Raw genomic sequence first — 26,302 nt, 5'->3', positions numbered from 1 at the left:
AACTAATCTAACTGGTAGAATGGGTGTATGTGGTAAGGTGTCTCTGGTGTTGTTGTTGTTTTTGTTGGTTATGCATTTAGCTGGCATTCTTTTGTCCCTTCCTTCTTTCCTTTCCTTTCCCTTCCATTTTACTCTTCCCTCCTCCCTTTCCTTCTTCGTTCCTTTGTTGATCTTCCCTTCCTTTTTTTCCCTTCCCTTCCTTTCTCCTTCCCTCCCTCATTCTTTCCCCTCCCTTCCCTTCCCTCCTTTTTTCCTTCTGTCCTTCCCATCCCATCCCATACCTCCCCATCCCTTCCCTTCCGTTCTTCTTCCCTCCCTCACTCTTTCCCTTCCCTTCTCTTCCGTTCTTCTTCCCTCCCTCACTCTTTCCCTTCCCTTCCCTCTCTTCCCTTTCCTCATTTTTCCTTCCTTCCTTCCCATCCCATACCTTCCCTTCTCTTCCCTTCCATCCTCCATCCATCCATCAAACTACCCACCCTCCACCCCTTCCTCCTTCCCTCCTTCCCCATTGCCCTTTGCCCTCGCCTTCCTTCCATCTTCTCTACCTTTTCCCCTTTCCTGTCCTCTCCCTGTGGTTGTCATTCATTCTTGTACTTCTTCTCTCCTCTTCAATCTCTTCCTCATCTCTGCCATTTTCTTCCATCCCCTTAATTCCTCTTGACTTATTTTTTTCCCCTTCGTTCTTTCCTCCATCTCTTTCCTTCTCTTTCCTCTTTCCTGTCTTCTCCTCTCACTTCTCCTCATCTTCCCCCCCCACCCCCTTCTTTACTATTCCCTACCCTCTTTTTTTTTTTTTTTTTTTTTTTTTTTTTTTAACACCTTTCCACCTGTCCGTCTTTCATCCCTTCCTTTCTCTTCTCTTTCCCTCCTTTCTCTCCATCTTCCTCCTCCTCCTCCTTTTTTTTTTTTTTTTTTTTTTTTAAATATCTCTGGCAGGATGTGTGTGTGTGTGTGTGTCTGTGTGTGTGTGTGTGTGTGTGTGCGTGCGCGAGAGAGAGAGAGAGAGAGAGTCATTCTTTCTTGTCATCATTTCGCCTCTAGTTCTGTCTTATTTTTTCTCCGTTATCTCCCTGTCACTTCTCTCCCTCCTTGTCTCCATCTGTTTTTGCTCCCATACCTCTCTCTCTCTCTCTCTCTCTCTCTCTCTCTCTCTCTCTCTCTCTCATTCCTTCCTTCCACCCTCATCTCGCTCTCACTCCATGGCCTCCTTCCCATTTGCCTGTCGTCCTTCCTCCCTCTTCCTTCTTTCCGTCCTTCCTTCCGTTGTCCTTCGTTTCCTTCCTTCCTTCCTTTCCTGAAACAGAAGATGGTGGAAGTAGACTGAAACAGAAGATACGTGAATTATACAATGAAACAAGATAACGTGAATTGTACAGTGAGACAGAAGATACGTGAAATCCAGTGAAACAGAAGGTACGTGAAGTACTGTGAAACAAGATCCGTGAAATACAGTGAGACAGAATATACGTGAATTACTGTGAAACAGGGTACGTGAAATACAGTGAAACAGAATATACGTGAATTACTGTGAAACAAGATCCGTGAAATACAGTGAAACAGAAGATACGTGAAATCCAGTGAAGCGAGATACGTGAAATACAATGAAACAAGATACGTGAAATACAGTGAAACAGAAGATACGTGAAATACAGTGAAACAAAATACGTGAAATACAGTGAAACAAGATACGTGAAATACAGTGAAACAGAAGATACGTGAAATACAGTGAAACAAGAAACGTGAAATATGCAGCAGTTTCGTCCCTCCCCCACCCAATGTTTTTCTTCCTACCTCCTTACTTTCCTCCCATTTCTTCCCTCTTCTCTCCCTTACCTTCCCACCCCTTCCATCCCTTCCTTCTGTCCTCCCCTCCCCCATTTCCTCCCTCCCTCCCTCTATTTTCCTTCCTCCCTCCCAAGGCCACACAGGCGCCGATGTGCTCCAGACCCTCCCCTCCCCCTCCCCTCCCCTTCCCTTCCCTTCCCTTCCCTCCCCTCCCCTCCCCTCCCCTCCCCTCCCCTCCCCTTCCCTTCCCTTCCCTCCCCTCCCCTCCCCTCCCCTCCCCTTCCCTTCCCTTCCCTTCCCTCCCCTCCCCTCCCCTCCCCTCCCCGGACCTTACCTTCTTTGTCATCCACACTATCCCTCCCTCTTTCTCACACACACCTTCCCTCCCTTTCTTCCCCGCTTTCTCTCATTCTCTTTCTTCTCCCCTCCCCCTCCCCCCTCTCTGTCACTTACCCACCCCCTTCAACGTTCCTTCCTCTCCCCCACCCCCTCATCCTCCCCCTTCCCTCCCCCCACACACATACCTGCCTGTCCTGATTTACCTCCCCTCCTTTCTTCCCTCCACCCCTCCCCGTCTCTCCTTCCCTCCATCCCTCTTCTCTCCTTCCCTCCACCCTCCACTTCGCTTTTCACTTCTCCTTACCTCCCTTCCTCTTCATTTCTCCCTCCCTCCCTCGTCTTCTCCTTCCATTCCCTCCCTTTCTTCCTCTCTCCTCCCCTCCCCTTTTCAGTTTCCTTCTACTCCTTTTCTTTTCTTCCCTTCATCTCGTCCTTCTTTCTCCCTCCCATTTTCTCTCTCTCTCTCTCTCTCTCTCTCTCTCTCTCTCTCCCTTTTTTTTTCATTCTTCCTTTTCGTCTCCCATTTATCATCTTCACCTTTTGCTTCCTGTCTCACTTATTTTCCTTTCCTCTGCCTTTCTTTCCTTCCTTCCTTCCTTCCTTCCTTCCTTCCTTCCCTTCTTCCGTACATCCATCTTTCCGCTATTTCTCCTTTCCTTCCATATATCCATCCTTCCTTTCTTCCTTCCTTCCTTCCTTCCTTCTACGCCCATCTGTTCCTCCTTCCCTCCCTCCCTCCATGACCTTGAGAACGACTAAAATGGAGGGAAAACCCGGATGAGGTGGGGGAGGGGAGGAGGAAGAAGAGTGGTTGAGGGTGGAGGAGGAGGAGGAGGAAGAGTAACAGGAGGTTGAGGAAGGAGTAGGAGATAGAAGAAAGAAGAGAGTTTAGAGGAAGAGGGAGGGAAGGAAGGAGAGAAGGAAGGAAGGAAGGAAGAAAAAGGGTGGGATGTCTCAGAGGATAGTCACCAAGTTAATTTTATGTTCGTAACTGCAGGGAAGGAAGGAAGGAAAAGAGGAAGGAGAGAGGGAAGGAAGGAAAAGAGGAAGGAGAGAGGGAAGGAAGGAAAAAAGGAAAGAGAGGGAAGGAAGGAAAAATAGAGGGAGGGAAAAAGGAAGGAGAGGGAAGGAAGGAAAAAAGGAAGGAGAGAGGGAAGGAAGGAAGGGAGCTGGTTGAAAGGAATGGCAAAGAAGGTGACTAGTTAGTAGAGAATAAAGAAAGAAAAGAAGATAATGCTGAGATTTTGAGCAAGGCAGAAAATAGAATGGAAGGGAAGGAGGGAGGAAGGAAGGAAAGGGGGGAGGGAGGGAGGGAGAAAGGGAAGAAGGAAGGGAAGGATGGCTACACAGGTGAATGAAAAATAGTGAGAGAGAAATGGTAGAAAAATATTGTTGCATGGAAATAAATGAGAGAGAGAGAGAGAGAGAGAGAGAGAGAGAGAGAGAGAATATTCGGTGAGGTACGGTAATCAAGGAACACCCTCTAATCCTGCCACTCCCCCCCCCCCACTCTCTCTCTCTCTCTCTCTCTCTCTCTCTCCAGTAATCATCTTATCTCTTTATATCTTTTCCACAACCTTATCTCCTATCCTATGAGTGGATGGTTATTTCTTGATTTTGGGTTTGTCTTTACCCCTTCAGCCCGACGACCTCATTTATAATGATTTTTATTATTATTATTATTATTATTATTATTATTATTACTATTTACTACTACTGCTACTACTACTACAGCTACTACTACTACTACAACTACCACTACTACTACTACTACTGCCACTACTACTACTACTACTACTACTACTGCCACTACTACTACTACTACTACTACTACTGCTGCCATTACTACTACTACTACTACTACTACTACTGCCATTACTACTACTACTGCCATTACTACTACTACTACTACTACTACTGCCATTACTACTACTACTGCCATTACTACTACTACTACTACTACTACTACTACTGCCATTACTACTACTACTACTACTACTACTACTACTACTGCCATTACTACTACTACTACTACTACTGCCATTACTACTACTACTATAGTCTACGACCACCACCACTACTACTACTACTACTACTACAACTACTACTACACTATTGCTTCACTACCAGCCTGTAAGCAGTGAGGGGGTTAATGAAGACTGTGTCTAACCTTTCCATTAATTCGAAAAAGCCTTCCTGAGCTGAGTAAAATCGTCTGGAGATAACAATAATAATAAAAAATAATAATAATAAAAAAACTTGGTAATAATAGTACGGGATGAAAACTATCATTTAATTCGTGTGTGTGTGTGTGTGTGTGTGTGTGTGTGTGTGTGTGTGTGTGTGTGTAAGACCGTTTGGAAGTAACAAGAACACTAAAAAAGAAAATTCTCCAGTTTTCCCTCTCCCTCTCCTTTATTCCTCCTCCTCCTCCTCCTCTCTCAAGCACATTCTCTCCCCCTCTCACATTCCTGCTCCTTTCATTAGCCTTTCCCTTCTTTCTCCCCTTCTCCCTTCTCTCCTCTCCTCTCTCCTTTCCTTTCCCTTCCCTTCCCTTCCCTTCCCTTCCCTTCCCTTCCCTTTCCCTTCCCTTCCCTTCCCTTCCCTTTCCCTTCCCTTCCCTTCCCTTCCCTTCCCTTCCCTTCCCTTCCCTTTCCCTTCCCTTCCCTTCCCTTTCCCTTCCCTTCCCTTCCCTTCCCTTCCCTTCCCTTTCCCTTCCCTTCCCTTCCCTTCCCTTCCCTTCCCTTTCATCGTCCTTTATCTTCTGTATCCCACTTCCCATCTCGCCTTCCTTCTTTCCTCCCGTTTTCTTCTCCCTTTTCATTCCTTCTATCCCTTTCGTTTCCTCTCTCCCTTCTTCATCCTCTCATTCTCCCCCTCTCATTGCTTTTCACCCTTTCCCTTCCCCCCTTTTCTCCCTCCCCTTTTCATTCCCCTTTCTCCATCATCCTTCCATATTCTACTTCCCCCTCACTTTGCCATTTCCTCTCTCCCCCCTTTCCCTCTCCCCTCCTCCCTTTTCTCCCCTCCCTCCCCTTCCATTCCCTCTTAATTTTCCTCCCCTCCTTTCCACTCCCCCCGTCTCCTTTATTCTTCCCTCTTCTCCCTTGTTCCCCTCCTTTGCCAATATCTCTCCCCTGTTTCATCCCGTCCTCTCTCTCCCCTCCTCCCCCCTCCCTCTCCCCTCCTCCCCCCTCCCTCTCCCCTCCTCCCCCCTCCCTCTCCCCTCCTCCCCCCTCCCTCTCCCCTCCTCCTCCCTTCTTTTGCCAATATCTCACTCCCTTCTTTTCGTCCATGCCTCATTCTTCCCTCCTCTCCTTTTGCCTTCCCTCCCTTTCTCTCTCTCCTCCACCTCCTTCCTTCCTTACCCCTCTTTATTTTCCTTCCCTTGTCTTTCCTTTTTCTTTTTCTTCCACTCCCCTCTCTTCCCCTCTCCAACCCTCTCTTTCTCTTTCCCTCTCTTCATCTTTCTCTTTCCCTCTCTTCATCTTTCTCTTTCCCTCTCTTCATCTTTCCCTTTCCCTTTCTTCATCTTTCCCTTTCCCTCTCATCATCTTTCCTCCCCTCTCTTTACCTTCCCTCCGTCCTCTCTTTCCCTCCACCCTCGTCCTTCTCTCCCACTTCAACTTTTTCCTTCCTGTCTCCCTCTCCCCTCTTTCCTACCTCCCTCTCCCTCCCTCCCCGTCTTCTCCCATTCCCCTCTTCTTTCCAAAATTTCACTCCTTGCTTTCCCTCCGTTCCTCTCCCTCTTCTCTTCCTGTCCCCTCCCTCGTCCCTCTAAGTCCCTCCTGTCCTCCCCCTCTTCCTCTTTCTACCCTCTTTCTCCTCCCCTCTCTCTCCCTCTCCTCCCCTCTCTCTCCCTCTCCTCCCCTCTCTCTCCCTCTCCTCCTCCCCTCCCTCTCTCCTATTCCCTCCTCTTTCTCCTTCTACCTTGTCGTCCTCCCCACTCTCTCCCTCTCCTCCCCTCTCCCCCTCTTCTCCCCCCCCTCTCTCTCTCTCTCTCTCTCTCTCCTTTTGCCATTACTTCTCTCCCCTCTCCCATGTGACAGGAAATATATGTGCACACGTACTTTCATGTGCGTGAGGATGTGTGTGCGTTTGTGCCATTACGTGTTGGTGTAGCTATGTGCATGGTGATCGCGTGTGTGTGTGTGTGTGTGTGTGGTCAGTCCCTCTTATTTGTTTCTCTCTCTCTCTCTCTCTCTCTCTCTCCAATCACTCCTCCGTTACTCTGTCTCCCTGCCATCATTCACGCTTTTTTCCTTCCTCTCTCCCTCTCTCTCCCCTCTCTTTCCCCCTCTTTCCCTTCTCTCTCTCCCCTCATTAATCCCCCTGCTGTTCAATAACTTGGAGAGAGGGAGGGAGGGAGAGAGAGAGAGAGGGAGGGAGGGAAGGAGAGAGAGAGAGAGGGAGGGAGGGTGAGTCAGTTGATTAGAGTAGGACCATGAGTCAGGAGAGAGAGAGAGAGAGAGAGAGAGAGAGAGAGGAGGGAGAGGGAAGTGAAAGGTACAAGATGAAAAATGAATGGAGATATAATGTGTTAGAATGATATATGGTAAGTAGGTAGGTAGGGATAGTGGTGAGTAGGTAGGTAGGTAAGGAAAGGAGTAGATAGGTATGGAAAGGAGTGAGTAGGAAGGTAGGTAGGTATGGAAAGGAGTGAGGAGGTAGGTAGGTAGGTAGGTATGGAAAGGAGTGAGTAGGTAGGTAGGTAAGGATAGTGGTGAGTCGGTAGGTAGGTATGGAAAGGAGTGAGGAGGTAGGTAGGTAGGTAGGTATGGAAAGGAGTGAGTAGGTAGGTAGGTAAGGATAGTGGTGAGTCGGTAGGTAGGTATGGAAAGGAGTGAGTAGGTAGGTAGGTAAGGATAGTCCAGGGTCGGTAGGTAAGTAAGGAAAGGAGTAGGTAGATATTGATAGGAGTGAGTAGGAAGGTAGGTAGGTACGGAAGGGAGTGAGTAGGTAGGTAGGTATGGAAAGGAGTTGAGTAGATAGGTATGTAAGTAGGTAAGGAAAGGTAGGTAGGTTAGGAAAGAGAAGTAGGTAGTTAGTAAACCATAAAGGGAAATGAAAGGTAGATGGGGAAAGGTAAGTAGGTAGGTAGGTAGGAAAGGAAGGAAAAGGAATGAGGTAGGTAAGTAGGTAGGTAGGTAAAAATACTGTAAGTAGGTAGGTAAGTATGGAAAGGTAAGTAGGAAGGCGGGTAGGTAGGTAAAGAAGTAGGTAGGTAGGTAGGTAGATTAAAAATGGTAAGTAGTGTAAGTAGACAGGTAGTCCTTTATTATCGAACCTGCTGTGTGTGTGTGTGTGTGTGTGTGTGTGTGTGTGTGAGAGAGAGAGAGAATTAATGGGTGTGTATAATTTTCGACGAGAGAGAGAGAGAGAAGAGAGAGAGAGAGAGAGAGAATTATTGATCCATTCCAAGCCATTAATTTCTGAGGTATTTTGTGACTGTGGTATCTTTTCTCTGAGACTTAGATGGAGAGTGAAAACGAGAAGATCGATGGCTGTGTCGGTAGGTAAGAAAGATGAGGTAAAAATGAGGGAGGAGAGAAGGAGGTGGGTTAGGTAGGTGAGTAGGTAGATGGATTTGTAGGTAGGTAAGTAGGTAGGTAGGTAGGTAGTTTGGTAGGTAGGTGGATTGATAGGTTGGTAGGTAGGTAAAAGAGGAATGTAGAGAGGTGGGTAAACATGAAAAAAAGAAATAGTGGTAGATATATAGATAGATGTATGGATGGATGGATCAATAGATACAGATAGATGGATGGATAGATAGATAAATAGATGGATGGAGAGATAGACAGATAGATAGATAGGTAAATTGATAGATAAACAATTTTCCTGAGTAGTATTGAGACCGATATGGTATTGAGGAAATAGAGAGCGAAGGAGTGTTAGGAAATGAGTCATTGAGGGAGGGAGGCATGGAAGGAGGGAGAGAAGGAAGGGGGGATGGAGGGAGGAGGGAGGGTAGAGGGTGAGTCAAGGGGAGAAGGAGGGAGGGAGGGAGGGAAAGAGGAAGGATAATTGAGTCAGAGGATGAGAGAGAACATATGAATGAATTAGAGAGAGAGAGAGAGAGAGAGGTAAATGAATGGGAGGTGTAATGTAATACAGAACAATTACAGATACATAGATTACACTGATACTGAGGTCCTTCATAGGTCGTTCGGCCTTGAGAGAGAAAGAGAGAGAGGAGGAGAGAGAGAGTCAATAAGGTAATGCTGATGATAGTGCTGAGGAGAGAGAGAGAGAGAGAGAGAGAAAGAGAAGAGGGAGAAAGTCAGTAAGATAATGCTGATAATAAAATGATGATAAAGTGCTGGAGAGAGAGAGAGAGAGAGAGTCAATAAGATAATGTTGATATTAAACTTGCCAAATCCTCCATCCTTTATCACTCACTTCACAAGATTGGCAGACAGTTTGGGTTAGGAGATGGAGTGTGAGTATGAGACCTATAGTCCTTTCACTTTAAATTGACAAAGATTTTCGTCCTTTTGCAGTTTATTTTGTGTAGCTGAACGGCAGAAAAAGATCATAGTTTTGCATAATTTATTTTCTATAGCACGTCTTCGTGACCAGCATCGTATTCTAGTGTTAAGTTATTGTTATAACTCTGTATATAGGAAGTTGTGGTGAATTTTGTGGTGATGATGGTGTAGTAGTGGTGTTGTGATGAATTTTGTGGTGATGTTGGTGATGGTGGTGGTAGTGGTGTTGTGAATTTTGTAGTGGTGGTGGTGTGTGGTAACGATGGTGATGGTGGTGGTGATTGTGGTGTGGTTGTGGTGTTGTGGTGAATTTTGTGCTGATATTGGTGAGGTGACGATGGTGATGGTGTGGTGGTGGTTGTGATGTGGTAGTAGTGCTGTGGTGAATTTTTTGGTGATGCTGGTTTGTGATGATGGTGGTGATTGTGGTGTGGTAGTGGTGTTGTGCATTTGTGAAGTGTTTTGAGGTGGTAGTGGCGGTGTGATGAAGTGTTTTGAGGTGGTATGGGTGGTGTGAGGAAGGGTGTTGAAGTGGTATTGGTGGTGTGATGGGGTGTGGTGTTGTGGTGTTGAGGTGGTATTGGTGTGGGGGTTGTGTTGTGTTGTGGTGGGCAGGTAACACCAGTTTTGCTCCAGTTGTGGAAACCTGTTACTGGCGGCGAATCCAACCCTCTCACTCCTTCCTTTCTTCCTTCCTTCCTTCCTTCCTTCCTTCCGTCCTTCCTTCCTTCCTTCCTTCCTTCCTTCCTTCCTTGCCTTCATCCTTCCATTCTTCCTTCCTTCCCACCTTCTTTCTTTTTTAATCCACCCTCTTCCCTCATTTCTCTTGTTCCTTATAATTCATCTTCCTTCCTTCTTTCCGTCCTTCCTTTCTTCCTTCCTTCCCTCCTTCCCTTGTAATTCCAATTTCATTTCTTGCCACTTTCCTTTTCATCCATCCATCCTTCCTTCTTCCTCATAATATTCTTCCTTTCCATTCTTCTGTCTCCCTCTTCATATTTCCCTCGCCCTTCCTAGTCATTTACCTACTATATCTACCTACCTATCTACCTACCTGCCTGCCTGCCTGCCTGCCTGCCTACCTACCTACCTACCTACCTACCTACCTACCTACCTACCGGTGCCTGCCTGCCTGCCTACCCTCCTTCTTCTCAGGTTGCGTATCTGGTTGTCTGCGTACTTAATGGCCTGTCTACCTACCAGTCTGCCTACTTACTCATCTGTTTTTCTGCCTACTAGTCTACTTAACTGTTTCCCTTTTTGCCTACCTACCTACCTACATACATACATACATACACATAAATACGTACATTACTTTCCTCTTGTCTTACCTACTCTTCCTTCTTGCATACTTACCTTCCTACTTGCTTTCCTGCTTTCCATTTTCGTTACTTATCTCTTCACATCTACCTACCTACCCAACTACCTACCTACCTACCAACGTGATATCATGCATACCTGTGTACGTGCCTGTCTTACCCAACTACGTACCTACCTCCCTCCCTTTTGCATACCTGCCTGCCTGCCCGCCTCATGTTTAACCTACCCTGACCCCGACTCTGAACTTGCCTATCCTCCTCCTCTCTCCCACCTATCCCGCTCTTCCTCTCTACCTATCCCTCTCCTCCTCCAGCCTCCCATTCCCTATCCCCTCGCCGCACTTTACGCCTTCTCCTCCTCCCTCTGCCTCTCCTCTTCCTCTTTGCCTCCCCTCCTCTTTACTTCCTCCTCCTCCTCTTTACCTGCCCGTCCTCCTTACCTCCTCTTCCTTTCTCCTCCTCCTCCTCCTTCACCTCACTTCCCTCAAACGTACATACACCCCTCCAACTATCCTCTCTCCCCTTCACTCTGCCTCGCCTCTTTCTCCATCCACTTCTCCCTCCTCCCTCTCTCCCTTCCTCCTCCCTCTCTCTCTTCCTCCTTATTTTTTATCTTCCCCTCTCCCGCCCCTCGCTCCCTCCCTATTTCCCACCCCGTCCTCCCAGCCTTCCCTTCCCCCCCTCCCCCTCCTGCTTGTCGTCTTCTGTTTAACCTACCCTGACTCTCAGCTTGCCTACCCTCCCCCCTCTCTACCTATCCTCCCTCCTCCCTCCATGTCAGACTTTCTTCCCTCCTTCATGCTCGCCGTCTCCCCTCCTTGCCTCTTCTTCCTCTTCCCTCCTCTCTGCCTCTTTGTCCCCCTCCCACCTCCATGTTGAGTGCCTCCCTCTCTCTTCCCTCCTCCCCTCTCCAGCTCCTCCCTCCTCTGTCTCCCCTCCCTCCATCTCCCTCCTCTCTCCCCACCTCCTGTTTCCCCCTCCCTCCCTCCCTCCCTGCCTGAGTCACCCCTTTTTTTGCCTGCCAGCCACACCCCTCCCCTCCCCCCTCAAGCGTACTAAATCCCCCGTGCCTATCTCAATCTTGCTTCCCCCTCCCCTCCCCTCCCCTCCCCTCCCCTCCCCCTTCGTGTCTATCCCCTCCCCCCGTCTTGCATGTCTGCCTCTCCCCTCCCTTGCAGTGCCTCTCTCTCTCTCTCTCTCTCTCATGTATGAATAGAATGATTATTATTTGTATTATTTTGCGTACTTGCCTCTTCTCTCCCCTCCCCTCTTATGCCTGTCAGCCCCCCTCCCTCCCCCTCCCCCTCTCTTGACCCTCGCTAGGCACCGTAAACTCAAGGTGTTTTAAATGCTACTTGAGACTCACGGTATTTTAAGTGTTTGTTTAGGTGTGTGTGTGTGTGTGTGTGTGTGTGTGTGTGTGTGTGTGTGTGTGTGTGTGTGTGTATTTTAGTGTGTGTGTGTGTGTGTGTGTGTGTGTGTGTGTGTGTGTGTGTTTTAGTATATGTATGTGTGGGGGGGGAATGGTTAACCCACGTGTTTATGTGTACGTGGTAGAGGGGCCCTTGTGTGTGTGCCCACGTGTTGGTATGTGCGTTTTGCTTTGGCGTGTGTGTGTGTGTGTGTGTGTGTGTGTGTGTGTGTGTGTGTGTGTGTGTGTGTGTGTGTATTCATTTCAGCGTGAGTATTGCCGCCACGTGGTACTCCAGTAGAGAATATTTATATAAAGGGGAGGCGGAGGAGGAAGAGGAGGGAAAGTGGAGGACCATGTAATGGAAAAGTTATGGGTGACTAAGAGCAGAGGAGGAGAAAGAGGGGAAGACCAGGTGGGGGAAGAGGAATGGGAGAGGAGGAGGAGGAAGAAGACATGCGAATGAAGAGGAGTGGTACAAAGTACAAAAGAGTACAAAGGAAAGCAAACAGCAACACACCTTATGGTCCATTCGAGGCTGTTTGTTACAGAGTAGACTATGACTACGAGATGTAACTCTACATGCTGAAGGATAAGGATAGTAAAGCAAGAAAGGGGGGAGGAATAGGAGGACGAGGGTCACTGGGTGGAGTTAAAGAGTAAGGGTTGAGAAGGAAATACAGTAGATGATGATGATGATGATGGTGGTGGTGGTGGTGATAATGATGGTGATGATCTGAGGAAAAGAAGGTGGGGGGGTATATGATGTTAATGTTGATGAAAAAAGGAAGATGATGATGTTGATGATAATGATGATGATGGGAAGTGGAAGAGGTAGAAGAAAGAGATAGGTGACTGTGATGATGAGAGAAGAGAATAATAGAGATGATGAAGGGGATGATGGAAAGACGACGACGACGATGATGATGATGATGATGATGATGAGGAGGAGGAGGAGGAGGAGAGGTAGAAACTCCGCCATCTTGAGGAATGAACTATATATATATCTAGTGTTTACGGCTCATCCTCCACTTCCTCCTCCTTCCTTTATCATCTTCTCTTCCTTCCTTTATCTTCCTTTCCTCCTCCTTCCTTTATCTTCTCTTTCTCCTTCCTTTATCTTCCTCTCCTCCCTCTTCCTTTATCTTCCTCTCCTCCTCCTTTTCCCCTCCTCATCCTTCCTTTGTCTTCTTCTCCTCCTCCTCCCCTCTTCCTCCTCCCTCTTTTATCCTCCTCCTCCTCCATTTATCTTCCTCTACTCCCCTCTCCTCGTCTCGTTTCTTTATTCTTTTCTTCCCTTCTCTTCTCCTCTTACATTTTTATCTCCCCTTTCTAGTTCAGTTTCAGTTACCTTACTCTGTCCTTCATCATTCCCCTCCCCTCTCCTCTCCTCTCCTCTCTCCTTCCTTCTTTCCCCTTCTCCTCCCTCCTCTTCCCTCCCTTGTATGTCATCTTCCAACCGTTTCCTTTCGTCTCTCCGCACCCTTCCCCTTCTTCCTTCCCTCTCCCCTCCCCTTCTTCCTTCCCTCTCCCCTCCCCTTCTTCCTTCCCTTTCCCCTCCGTTCCTACCTCTTCTCTTCTCTTCATCCCTCTACCCCCTTCTCTCATCTCATCTTTCATCTTTCCCCTTCTTTTCTCTCTTCCTTCCTTCCTTTCGTCTCCACATTCCTCTTTCCTTCATCGTCTTCCTGCTCCCTCCCATGTCCTCCTCCAACCGTTTCCCCCTCCTCCTCCTCCTCAGGGTGGGGAATCCCATGCGTTTCCTCTCTTCCTTCCTTTCCCCCCTCTTGTTTATTCCTCCATTTGTACTCTCTCTCTCTCTCTCTCTCTCTCTCTCTCTCTCTCTCTCACACACACACACACACACACACACACACACACACACACACACACACAATGTTATATATACGTTAAAAGATAAATTTGTTAACTTTTTTAAACAATACATAGCCATTTACTGTCGGCTATTTTGAGGTAGGAGAGAGAGAGAGAGAGAGAGAGAGAGAGAGAGAGAGAGAGAGAGAGAGAAGAGAGAGAGAGAAACACGTGTACCCAGCATATAAACACTAAGGAATTACACTCGGATTTTAAGATGTAAGAGAGAGAGAGTGACGTGTACCCCACCAATAAACACTAAGGACTTGTGTTTGGGTGAGTCCACAGCAATTTTTACATTACAGCGGGTCAGCATTCCTCCCCCCCTTCAATACTAAACCAACACACATTGCTTGGCTTTTAGTTTTCTTTTGTGTCTCCTTTCTTCTGCCATATCACAGCTTTATTTTTATCGTATCTTTTACCTCAACTTCTTCTCTCGTTTCTTTTCTTGTATTCTCTTCTGTTTCTCTCTTCTCTTTTCTTCTCCCCCTCTCTTTCTCTCTTTTGTATTTTCTCTTGGCTTCTCACTTTTAATCTACACCGCTGCTTCCTTTTCTTCCCCTCAACACCACATCAAATCTTCCCATCTACTCATCTACCTCCAGTCTTACCACCACCACCACACCTTTATCTGCCATCCTTACCATCATCGCACCCGTATCTGCCTTCCTCACCACCACCACCACACCTTTATCTGCCATCTTCACCAACACCCCCACCACTACAGTCACCACCACCACCACCACCCCTTATCAGTCATCCTCACCATCACATTCAGTTGTCATGTCTTGTTGCCTCCATTGTTTCACTCATTTTCCTTTTTTTTCCCCTTCACTGCCGTCCCTCCACCTCATTTTCCTGTTTGTTTTCTTTATTTCCCCTGTGCTTTACCCTCCCGTCAGTCATCATCACAGCCACCGCCAAAATTACGTTATATGTCATCTTTACTGTCACACAAACACGCGCGCACTCCATCTTCTTCCTTTTTTTTTTATACTTTTGCGGTGCGTCTCCTTGGTTACTAGTCCAGCCAGCCGTCCCATCTCACTCTACAGTACTTGGCCCTTAGGTGAACTGGACGGGGTTACGGCTCTGTCATCTCAACGTTTCTCCTGTATTCTTTTCTCATTCTCCTCTCCTCTTTTCTGTTCTCTTCCCCTCTCGTATTTTCTCCTCTTCTCTTCCTCTCTTCTGCTTTCTCTTCCCTTCTCTTCCTCTATCTTGTATTCTCTCCTCTTGTCTTCTGTCTTCGTCCTCTTGTGTATTCTCTCCTTGTCTTCTCATCCTTTCCTTTGTATTCTAGCTTCTTATCTTTCCTTCCCTTCTCCTCTCTTCTCTCTTTTGTATTCTGTCTTCTTGTATTCCCTTCCCTTCTCTTCTCTTCTCTCTTTTGTATTCTCTTCTTGTATTCCCTTCCCATCTCTTCCCTTCTTTTCTCTCTTTATTCTGTCTTCTAGTCTTTCCATCTCTTCTCTTCTCTTCCTCTCTTTTATATCTCCTATTTTCTTCTCTCCCTGTCTACCCTTCTCTACGCTTCTCACTCGTAATCTACCCACCCCCTGAGGCAAACACTCAGTTCCCCTGCATTGTTAAGAATTGGATGATGAGTAGAAGCCAACCCAATCCCATTCGTCAGTAAGACATAATGAACCCTGTATTTAGCATTAGTCACTCAGATCTAAACCCATAACACGTTTCCAAGGCCGGCAGGGTATAGGTTCGTAGGAGCAGCCGTATTTAACCCTAGGGAAGTACAGGTGGTTACATAGAAATACAGATTACACAGACTCTGCCATCCTTGAGAGGTTGAGTGTGCAAAAATGGAAACAGGAAGACACAGTAATCGTAGGAGAGAGAGAGAAGTAATCGTAGGAGAGAGAGAGAGAGAGAGAGAGAGAGGACACGTGTACCCTGCATATAAACACAGAGGAGAGGTTGTGGCATTGACAGGATGGAGTTTAAAGAGTTGAAAATGTAGGCACGAGAGAGAGAGAGGGAGGGAGGGAGAGAGAGAGAGAGAGAGAGAGAGAGAGAGATGAGACACGTGTACCCTCCTTGTAAACATAATATCCTAGATGTATGTGATGACAGCTGAGGATTTAAGTGATGATAGTGGTGTGTGTGTGTGTGTGTGTGTGTGTGAGAGAGAGAGAGAGAGAGAGAGAGAGAGAGAGAGAATGTAGAGGGGGAGGAGGTATGAAGGGAGGACGCAGCCTATTCTCTCTCCATTAGACACTCATGAGAGCAAATTACTCTTCAAAAGACTTCTGTTCTCTCTCTCTCTCTCTGAATCTGCCTTTGTGTTCATTTATTCTCCCTTTGTATCACCTGGCCCTTTTAGGACACACACACACACACACACACACACACACACACACACACACACACACACACACACACACACACACACACACACACACACACACACACACACACACACACACACACACACACACACACACACACACACACACACACACACACACACACACACACACACACACACACACACACACACACACACACACACACACACACACACGACCATCAAGTGATCCTGACCGACCCGGTGAATTACACACACATTCTCTCTCTCTCTCTCTCTCTCTCTCTCTCTCTCTCTCTCTCTATCTATCTATCTATCTATCTGTGTCTCTATCAATCTATCTCTGTCTGTCTGTCTATTAGTCATTCTATCTATATCTATCTTAAGTAATCCCTTGTTGTCTTTTTCCTGTCGTATTTGATTGCAGGGATAGAAAGGACAGAGTGTGTGTGTGTGTGTGTGTGTGTGTGTGTGTGTGTGTGTGTGTGTGTGTGTGTGTGTGTGAGCTCCTGGTATGTATGTAAGGTATTAAGTGTGTCAGGCGTCAAACCTCATTACTGGCCGTCTCCTCCTCCTCCTCCTCCTCCTCCTCAGCATTAAGTAACAAGACCCGTACCCCAAATCTTAGCGAATCTTAAGCTAAAATTCTTTCCTTAAGTGCCAAAACCACGACCCACTTTTTTCATCATCTCTCTCTCTCTCTCTCTCATGAACTCCACCTCACGTTCACCTTGTCAGTCTTCTGTGGTGTGCTTCTTTTCATGCCGTGTGTGTGTGTGTGTGTGTGTGTGTGTGTGTGTGTGTGTGTGTGTGTGTGTGTGTGTGTGTGTGTGTGTGTGTGTGTATCAGTCCATTTTCCTTACTCTCAACCTATCTATCTACTTCATACTGCATCTATCTCTCTGTCTATCTATTTACCTTATCTATCTCTGTCCACATGCTTCCTCTCTTCCTCTTTATCTTTTTCTCTCCTCTCCCCTACCTCTCCATTCCTCTTTTTCTCTTTCAGAATACTTTATTATGCTTCCCTCCATCTTCCTCACTTACCTCCATCTTCCTCACTTTCCTCCATCTTCCCCACGTACCTCCTCTTCCTCACTTCCCTCCATCTTCCTCATTTCCCTCCACTTCCCTCCTCTTCCTCCTTTGCTTCTCTGCCTTCTTACTTCTTTACTTCATTCATTCTTGCTCATATTTTTGTGTATGTCTGTTTATCCTTTCATGTTTGTACTCTTTTGTATTTACTTTTGTACCAGTCTTTCTTTATTGCCTTTTTCTCATTTCCATCATCATCGTCATCATCATCATTAGCTTTCCTTCCTCCTTGTCTTTCCACCCTTCTCTCCTTCCTTCCCATCCCTCCCTCACCTCTCTCCATCCATCATCATTATCATCATCATCATCATCGTTATCATCATTAGCACTCCTTCCTTCTTGTCCTTCCAGCCGTCTCTCTCTCCTTCCTTTCCATCCCTCACTTCTCTCCCTTCTTGTCCTTCCAGCCGTCTCTCTCTCCTTCCCTTCCATCCCTCACTTCTCTCCCTTCCCTCCCTCACCTCCCTCCTTGCCTCCCTCTCGGGTTTCAGTTACGTGTCTTCTCTTCAGCTCTCTTCTTCTCTCCTCTTTTTCTCCTTTTTTCATCTTTTTTTTCACCTTGTTTACATAGTTTCCTTCTCTCTTACTTTATTTATTTTTTAATCATCTCATATTTTTCACATTTACTTTCATTTCTTATTGTTATTTCCTGGTTCTCTCTCTCTCTCTCTCTCTCTCTCTCTCTCTCTCTCTCTCTCTCTTTCACCAACCTTCCACTCCCAATCTTATTTCACATATCTTTCTTATCAGCACCAGATAGTTTAGTGGTCAATCGGGTGAAGGGATGGTGTTGTGGGCGGATTAATTTGAATACCGAAGAGGTTTTTAAGTTACGTAATGCCACAAGGAGCGTAGGCCAATATTCTACCCCCAACTCTGACGCGAGGGAGGGAGAGAGAGAGTCCATACATTGATTTTTTTCCCCTATTGATCCCTCTTCCTTCCCTATTTCCTTCTTTTCCTTCTTTCTTCTTAACTTTATCTTTTTTTTTTCTTCCTTCCATACATTTTTTCGTCTTCCTTTCTCTAATTCATTCCTTCTTTCCTTCCTCGCCTCCCCCCTTCTTCCCGCCTTCCTTCCTTCCTTCCTTCCTTCCTTCCTTCCATACCTTCTCTCATCCTCCTCCCTCCCTGGCCCTTCATAACCCCACGGAATCTCCTCTAATCCACCCCTCTCTCTCTCTCTCTCTCTCTCTCTCTCTCTCTCTCTCTCTCTCTCTCTCTCTCTCTCTCTCTCTCTCTCTCTCTCTCTCTCTCTCTCTCTCTCTTCATCCTTCCTTCCATCTATCCATCTTTCTCTGTATCTATCTGTTTGTCTGCCTGTCTGTCTCATTCTGTCTGTCTATTTTTCCGTCTATCCGTCCATCCCAATGTCTGTCTGTCTGTTTGTCTGTCTGCCTGTTCATTCCTCCATCCATCCATCCATCCAGTTTGTTTATGCTTCCTCCTTCCTATGGGGAGATGTGTATTTGTGTGGTTGTGTTTGTCTGGGTTTGTTTGTGTTTGTGATACCATGTCCATTCTCTCTCTCTCTCTCTCTCTCCCTCCCTCCCTCCCTTTTTTCTGGTGTCCCTTTTTTTTTTTTTTTTTTTTATCCTTGCCTACCACCCATCTTGGTTTATCGCCTCATCTCCCTCTCCTTTTTTGTCCTCCTCCTCCTCCTACTCCTCCTCCTTTCACTTCTTCCCATTTTCTTCCAATCCGTTTTATTTTCCTTTCTTCCCTTCATTCTTTCTCCTCCTCCTTCCTATTTCTTCCGTTCCTCCCTTTTCCCTATTTCTTTTGTCCCCTCTGATTCTTATTTATCGTTTCGTTATAATAATGGATAAAATAGAAACAGATAATGGATAGAGCAAAGATACAGGCGATATAATAAGTGACAGAGATAGTGGCGAAGGAAAGAAGGGAGGAAGAATGGAAGGAAGGAAGGAAAGGAGAATGAAATGTCAGACCATTATGTAAAGATGGTGAGAGTAAGGAAGAGAAGTTGAGTTGAAGGAAGACTAAACAAAAGGCGAAGAAAAGGAAGAAAAATGAAGCAGAAAGAAATGATATGGAAGAAAGAATTGATAGTGATTTTCCTTCTTGAGAGAGAGAGAGAGGAGAGATGATAAGAAACACAAAGATCATAAAAAGGAAGATCATAAAGAAACGAGGAGAAGGAAGGAAGGAAGGAAGTGGATATTGAGAGAGTTACGTGAGACATGTTAAGAAGGAAGGATGGAAGTAAGGAAGGAAGTGGGTATTGAGAGTAAGGTGGGGCATGTTAGGAAGGCAGCAAGGAAGGAGGGAAGTGGGCATTGAGAGTAAGGTGGGTCAGGTTGGGGTAGGTTGAACAGGGTTGGTGATAGTGGTGGTGATGGCAGTGTGTTTGTGTGTTCTGGCACTGCCCTCCCTTCTTTGTTGATGTCTACTGCTGTCACCCATCACATCATTCTCTCTCTCTCTCTTTCTCTCTCTCTCTCTCTCTCTCTCTCTCTCTCTCTCTCTCTCTCTCTCTCTCTCTCACACACACACACACACACACACACACACACACACACACACACACACACACACACACACACACAATCTGTACAGTGGCGTTTCATTTTATTAGACGCCAAGGTACACGTAACAGTGTACATACGGAAGCACGTAGCACATTTTGAGTACATGCGAAATGCTTTTTTGGAGTAATATGTATGTGAATGACCATTGAACTCTTTACAGTAACCAAATTTTTGTTCACGGAATGAGTTACTCTGGCGGTATTGCCCTTGACGTCATGAACTACCTTGTGAGAGAGAGAGAGAGAGAGAGAGAGAATTATTGATTAGTTTCACACGACTCTGTAAAAGGTAACTTGTTTGTAATGTTATCCTTTTGAGTGATAGCGGTTCCCTTCAGCTGAGTGAGGTAATTTGACGCTAACCAGAGGAATACGAAAATGCGATGTTAGCGGTACTAGGAGTAAGCTAAATGAAGACGCTGTTATTCTTAAGTCTCCGTACCTGAAGGCCTTAGTGTTGGTGTTTTTATCTTTATCTTTCATTATAACAAGGCATTGTTGAGAGAGGAGGATGTAAGTTGGGGGAGGACAGCGAAATGGCAGGGGACAGGACGACATGGAGGCTATCTGTTTGTGGCCACCCCTTACAGGATTAAAGCGTCTGGCTATAGATGGATAGATAGATCGATCGTTGTACAGTTTAATCAACTTTTGGCGGGGTACTGTACATGGTCGAAGAACACAGTGACGTCCGTCAATTTGGTAGATGGTCTTAATTTGACAGTTTCCCTTCATATACTAACAGTGAAATAGGGAAATGCAAACAGCAGGGTGTGGGGAATGTGTTGTGGGTGTGGGGTTAGGGGGGGAGGTGGGAGTGGAAGGGAAGGGGCGTTTGCGGGGAGGAAAGGGTGGTTGGTGGTTGAAAGGAATGGAGGGACGGTTGGGGGAAGGAAGGGATAGAAGGAAAGGAAGGGATGGATGGGGGTTGAAAGGAGTGGTTGGGGGAAGGAAGGGATAAAAGGGAAGGAGGGTGAGGAACGGAAGAGATGGAGGCGATAAAGAAGGGAGAGTTGGGGAACGTGGGTTGGAGGAAGGAGGGGATGGAAAGGGAGGATGTTAAGGGAAGAAGAGGATGGAAAGGGAGGCTGTTAAGGGAAGAATGGGGTGGAAAGGGAGTATTGAAGGAAGGAGGGAGTGGATAGAAGGTAATACTAGAGTCGGATGCCTTGTGGTCTGAGTTATATCTGAAGAGGGTGGTGGAGGAGAAGGAATGTGAGGAATTGGGTGGCACGGGCGGAGAGGGGTGGAAAAAAAGTAGGAGGGAGAGAGGGATTAAATGACGGAGGGAAGTAGGTGGAGAGAAAGAGATACAGACAGACAGACAGAGACAAAAACAGAGAGATGAACAGAAAGGCCATGAGTTAGAGAGGATAGTAACAGTAGAGAGTTATCAGAAGTTACAAGGACAAGTAGCACCTTAAAAGGGCTTCAGACCCTGAGAGAGAGAGAGAGAGAGAGAGAGAGAGAGAGATGGGGAGTGACAGTAGCGTCCTTGTTGTGTGAGTGTATCTGTGTGATGGAGTGACGGCCTCCGTGTCACTCTAGCTCACTCTGCTCTCTCTCACACTCGCCTCTCTCACGCTCTCACTCACACTGTCTCACACACCTCTCATGCTTTCTCACTTAAACTCTCAAACACCCACCCCTCATGCTCTCTCTCTCTCTCTCTCTCTCTCTCTCTCTCTCTCTCTCTCTCTCTCTCTCTCTCTCATACACACACACACACTTGCTCTGATATACCGTCTTATTGATTCTCTCACTTTTAACACCTGACCGAGCATCTGTGTGTTTTGGTTTCTCTCTCTCTCTCTCTCTCTCTCTCTCTCTCTCTCACTCACACACACACACACACACACACACACACACACACACACACACACACACACACACACACACACACACACACATTCTTATCTCCCACCCCCTTCTCTTCCATTCCCTATCACCTCATTTTTACCTTCCCCCTCTCCTCTCCTTTCTTCCCTCCTCTTCTCTCCTTCCCATGACTTCCTCTCGCCTTGTCTTCTTTTACCTTTCAAACGTTTTCCTATCCCTTCCATTCCTCTTAGTGTTAAAATGAGATAAGCAAACTAAATCGCTAAGGAAGAGGTGTTTAGGGAATACGAACCGATGATGTCAGTAATAACAACAGTAATAATAATAATAATAATAATGAAAATAATACAGGTAACATACAAGCGAATACCAAAGTGTAACATGCCAGATAAATCGCCATGGAAGAACTGGTTGCTCGCCTCTCAAGCCAACAAAAATGCGACCCGTTTTTAGCAACAGTTTAGATCATGTTTATATTTTGGTGTTTGGAATAGGCAAAAACGAAGATGTTGTGTGGGAGGGAGGTTTTTATAATTGAAGCTTTTTATTTATTTATTTTTGTGATTATGTTCTTCGTTGTGTCGGTAATGATGTTTGTGTTATGGCTTGGGGCTAGGCTATTGATGCGATGTTTGTGGTTTTAGTGTTAATTAAGTTATTGCCTTGTGGTATTAGTGGTACATCCCCTCTTCCTCCCTCCCTTCCTTCCTTCTTTCCTTCCTTCCTTCCTTCCTTCCTTCCTTCCTTCCTCCCTTCCTTCCTTCCTCCCTTCGCTAAGTGGATTTAATTTAGTCAATTTTCACTTCATTTTTCGCTCATTAAAATACTTAATACCCTCACTCGACGCAGGCATTGTGGGATGTGGCTATGTGTATCTGTTTATCTATGTCTGTCTATCTACTCTATGTTTGTTTATCTATACATTTATCATCTGTATCTATATCTATACTGTGTCTATCTGTCCATCCATCTATCTGTTTATCCATCTGTTAATCTGTCAGTCTATCTTGCTGTCCTCCTTTGCCCTGTCCCAAACCTGTCTTTACTTGGTTTGTTCTGTCTATCACTATATCTTTTATCTATCCATGTATCTGTATATGTAATAGTTAATCTGTCTGTCTGTCTGTCTGTCTCTTTGTCTATCATTAGTCTGTTTACTTCACTCGTACTTGCTCTGCCTCCTCCCCAGCTTAACGAGGTTTATTTTCTGTCTGTCTGTCTATATCTATCTGTCTATATCTGTCTATCCATCCATCTGTATCTATCACCTATCAGTGTTTGTCTGTCTGTCTGTCAGTACTAGTGTTTGTGTATCCATCTGTCCAGCTTTTGATGTAGGTATCTATCTAATCAGTATCTATCAAGTCATTCATCCATCCGGCCATCCATCTACCAATTTTTCTGTCTACCTACCTATCTACCCTGGCCAGTCCCAATCCACCCTTTCATAGCCAGTCTTGACCTCAATGTGCTGACGCCAGATTCATTTTCAACAGTCTACCTCTTCTCTCGCTCTTTCTCCCTCTCCTTGGCCCCTCCCTCCTCCTCCTTCACTTGTATATATTCCTCTTCTCTCCCTCTCCTCCCTCATTCTTCCTCCACACACCATCCTTGCCTCAGTTTTCATTTTCTTTCCCTTTTCTTCCTCCATCTCCCTCTCCTCTGCCTTCCTGCATACCTACGTTCATTTGTTTTGTTTCTTTATTGTCTTTCTCACGCTCATTTTTCTTTATCACGCTTTTTTTTTTTTTTTTCCATGCATGTCTTCCTCTCATTGCTTCATTCTTCTCAGCTTTTTTTAGTCTCTCACTTGCCTGTTTATCTCTGTAATTTCATCCCTTCTCTAGTTTTTCTTACCCTTTTTTTGTTATGCTTATATGTCCTTCTCACATATTTTTCTCTTGCATTTCTCCATCTCATTGCTTCATTCTTCTCTGTTTTATTTTTACCCCATTTTTTTTTTCTTCTTTTTTTTTTTTTTTTTTTTACTTTCAAACGTTCATTAGTGTCATTCTTCTCTGTTCTCCTCTGTGTTCATATTTCCTATATCTTACTGTATCTTTTTCCCCACCTGCCTTCCATTCATTACCTTTGTCTTCTCCTCCTTCCTCCTGCCTTTGCCCTTGCTCACTTCCATTTATCTTGTTCCCAATTCTGTTTATCTTGTTGTCAATTAGCCCTCTATTCTATCTCACAGCCTCTCACTCTTAATCTCCAGAACCATTTCTCCTTTCCTCCGTCCTCCCTCCCACTCTCATTCTAACCATTAATTCTTCCTTTCATTTTCCATCCCTCCCTTTCATCCACCTTTCTGTAGCTACTAACTTCTCCCTCCTCTCGTCCCTGTTATGACCTTTCTCTCTGCATCCACTTTCTTCCATTTTCCTTCCCTCCTCCTCCTCACCCTACCATTCATTCCCATTGTTTCCACTTCCCATCGCTTTTTTTTTCCTTCTCTCCACCTCGCCATACCATTCCCTTTGTCTCGACATCCTTCCTCCTCACTTATTTTTCTTCCCTCCTCCTCTTCTGTTTTTCTTCCTTCCTCCTCTTCTTACCATTCTCCTTCCCTCCCCCTGTCCTCCCTGCCATAATCCTCTCGTCCTCTTCTCCTGCCCACCATAACTTCACCCTCTTTTCCACTCAGCCACAACCCCACCCCTCCTCTTCTGCACACTCTCAGTGGTCTCATATTTTGTCCTGTCATTCTCTCTCTCTCATCTACCCCCGGCCTCTCCCCCCTCTTCCCACCTTTCACATATAAGGCAAAAAATTAACCATGTGGCTATAAATGGAACTGATGCAGAGAAGTATAAGTTGTGTAACAATTTTGGAAGAGTAAGACAGACACAAAAAATTTTTATTGTGGGGATAAGCACATTTCCAGTATGTTTATATCTTTTCTATTTGAACAGTTTACAGAACTTAACATATTTCATTTTATTTCTTTAAAATCCATTGTTTGTTTGTTACTTAATCATACCAGCAGTCTGTGTTATTTGTAGCTTCTTTGACTCCCTAGTTTGTTGTGGAGTCCTCAGTAAGTTAAAGGAAACATTCTTATCAAGGGTTCCATTGCTTCCTGTGTGGTTGATTGCCAGTTCCCCCTGTTTCCAGTAGCAGGTGATGTAAAAAGATGTGATATTTTAGAACCCATCCCCTCTAGCAAGGACTCTTTTTTATTAGCTGCAGTACAATTTCACATCTCAAACCTATGTTGCCATCTTCTTTACTGCATCATTAGCTTTCTCTAACACCATTTGACTTTCATGAAGAGACATCTCCATGGTTTTTCAGATGGGAATAGTCATAACGAGAGCATGCAGTTTCTCATATCAGCTCGGGTATATCATAGCATTTCTGGTACTTCGTGAACATTTACCATCTTCCTTTCCATATTATTTCCCCTCTCTTACATTTTGTTTTTCACTTATGCATTTCTTCGTTGTTTTTTAGGTGAGAGTGGTCTTGGGAAGAGCACACTGATCAATTCCATGTTCCTGTCAGACATCTACTCCAGTGATCACCCAGGACCCTCACACAGAGTTAAGAAGACAGTCAGGGTAAGGATCACTCACTACTGTGTCTGGATAACACTCTCAGCATGAAGTACAGCATATTAGTTTATTCATTTTAGTGTATTCTTTTGAGTCTCCATTAGTTTCCTTCATTAGCAAGAAGAGGTAGAACTGGTTACTTTATTTTATATATGTTGTGTACTGAAAGAATTAACACTGTGCTTACTGGTGTGTACTGGACAGGTTGAAACAACACGTGTTTTGCTCAAGGAGAATGGAGTGAACCTGATGTTGACAGTAGTGGACACACCTGGGTTTGGTGATGCTGTTGACAACAGTGACTGGTGAGTGAACAGTGACTGCCTCAACTTTGCTTGGAATCACAAGGACCTGGATCCTTAAACAAACTACATTCAACTCCCTGACACACCTCAGAGTTTGGTTTGCAGGAAGAGCAAGAGCTGTGGGAGGTTTGTGCACTTCCCTTTCCTTGTGCCTCCTGGGAGAACAAATCACAGTTATGATGGAGTTGATCAGAGGTGTGTTTGTGGATCTGGACTCAAGAAAATATATGCATGTCAGAACACTGTAATTAGCATCATTATTTTTACATGTAGTGGCAACTAGAAATATGAATTTGGTGAATTATCATGTGGCCCTTAATATAGAATGTAAGTGCCTTCAAATAATAACGTTGTGTGATGAGCAAGGGTGGAAGTTTAAAGGATAAAGTGCATGAATGAGCACAGCAGGTACAGCGAGGGCAGTGACAAGAAATAAATAAGTGAGCATGGAAGTAAAGAAGTCATTGCTTAACAGTATTGTGATCCCCACTCTAGTTTATAGAAGTGAATCTTGGACTCTGTTGGAAGGACACAAGTCAGTGAATATTGAACTCTGATGGAAGGACACAAGTCAGGTGTGTGTGAGAGGAGTGGAAATGAGTTCTGTGAAAGTAGACAAGTAGACCAGTGAGGAAGTGGAGTTTTGTGGTGTTGATGTGAATGTGCTGGAAAGCACTGAGAGAAGTACCTTGAGGTGGTGGCATATTTTAGAATGGAGAATGAATTAAAGATCGACTTGGAGTGTATGTGAAAGAGGCAGTAAGGGAAAAGGGAGAGGGGAGGGGGGAGACCAAGGATGGGCTGGAGAGTCAGATGAATTGAGGATGGTGTGAGGTGGGGAAAGGGCAACTGGGTGGCAGAGGACAGGATGACATTGGCAGTTCATTTGTGTTCACCCTTTCCATTTTGAAGGCATCTAGCAGTGGTTGGATAGATAGACAGGTAGACAGATTGATAGATAGATAGGCAGAAATAGTAGGATAGATTGATAGAGTATAATCCATCCATCTGGCAGTGCATAAGGGAGCTGCATTAGATGCATTTTATTATGTCAGTTGGGGAAAATAAGAGAATTAAGTATTGCAGGAATGATAGCTAATGTTATATGTTTGTTGTACAGCTGGCAGCCGGTGACAGACTATGTGGAGAGCAAATACGAGGAGTACCTCAACTGTGAGTCACGTGTAAACAGAACACAGATCAGCGACACCAGGGTCAGTACAGTTGTCACCAGTACTGTACAATATTTGCTCACATAGCATTGACTTCTGCTGAAAATATTTTTTCTGTAGCATGTTTAACCATAGAATTAAATACATACTTTAGTTACTATGCACTGGCATATTCTAGTTTTACAGTATATGATTTTTCCTATTGAAAGTACAGGTCTCCATCTTCAGTATATGAAG

General features: G+C 45.4%; 1 protein-coding gene across 1 annotated transcript in view; it reads left to right on the top strand.

Moving 5' to 3' along the window:
* The window catches only part of pnut (septin 7-like protein pnut), a 95,277-nt gene that overhangs the window by 45,857 nt on the left and 23,118 nt on the right, over nucleotides 1–26,302 (top strand). Inside the window, exons 6-8 of the mRNA XM_080269852.1 lie at nucleotides 24,488–24,594; nucleotides 24,793–24,893; nucleotides 26,014–26,107. Coding sequence (XP_080125978.1) covers nucleotides 24,488–24,594; nucleotides 24,793–24,893; nucleotides 26,014–26,107 — 302 coding nt within the window. The remainder of the gene's footprint in view (nucleotides 1–24,487; nucleotides 24,595–24,792; nucleotides 24,894–26,013; nucleotides 26,108–26,302) is intronic.

This window comes from Coenobita brevimanus, chromosome 38 (genome assembly GCF_032717465.1).
Source record: "Coenobita brevimanus isolate Jiangsu-jjx chromosome 38, ASM3271746v2, whole genome shotgun sequence".
Lineage (NCBI taxonomy): Eukaryota > Metazoa > Arthropoda > Malacostraca > Decapoda > Coenobitidae > Coenobita > Coenobita brevimanus.
This window is presented reverse-complemented; position numbering and strand designations above follow the sequence as displayed.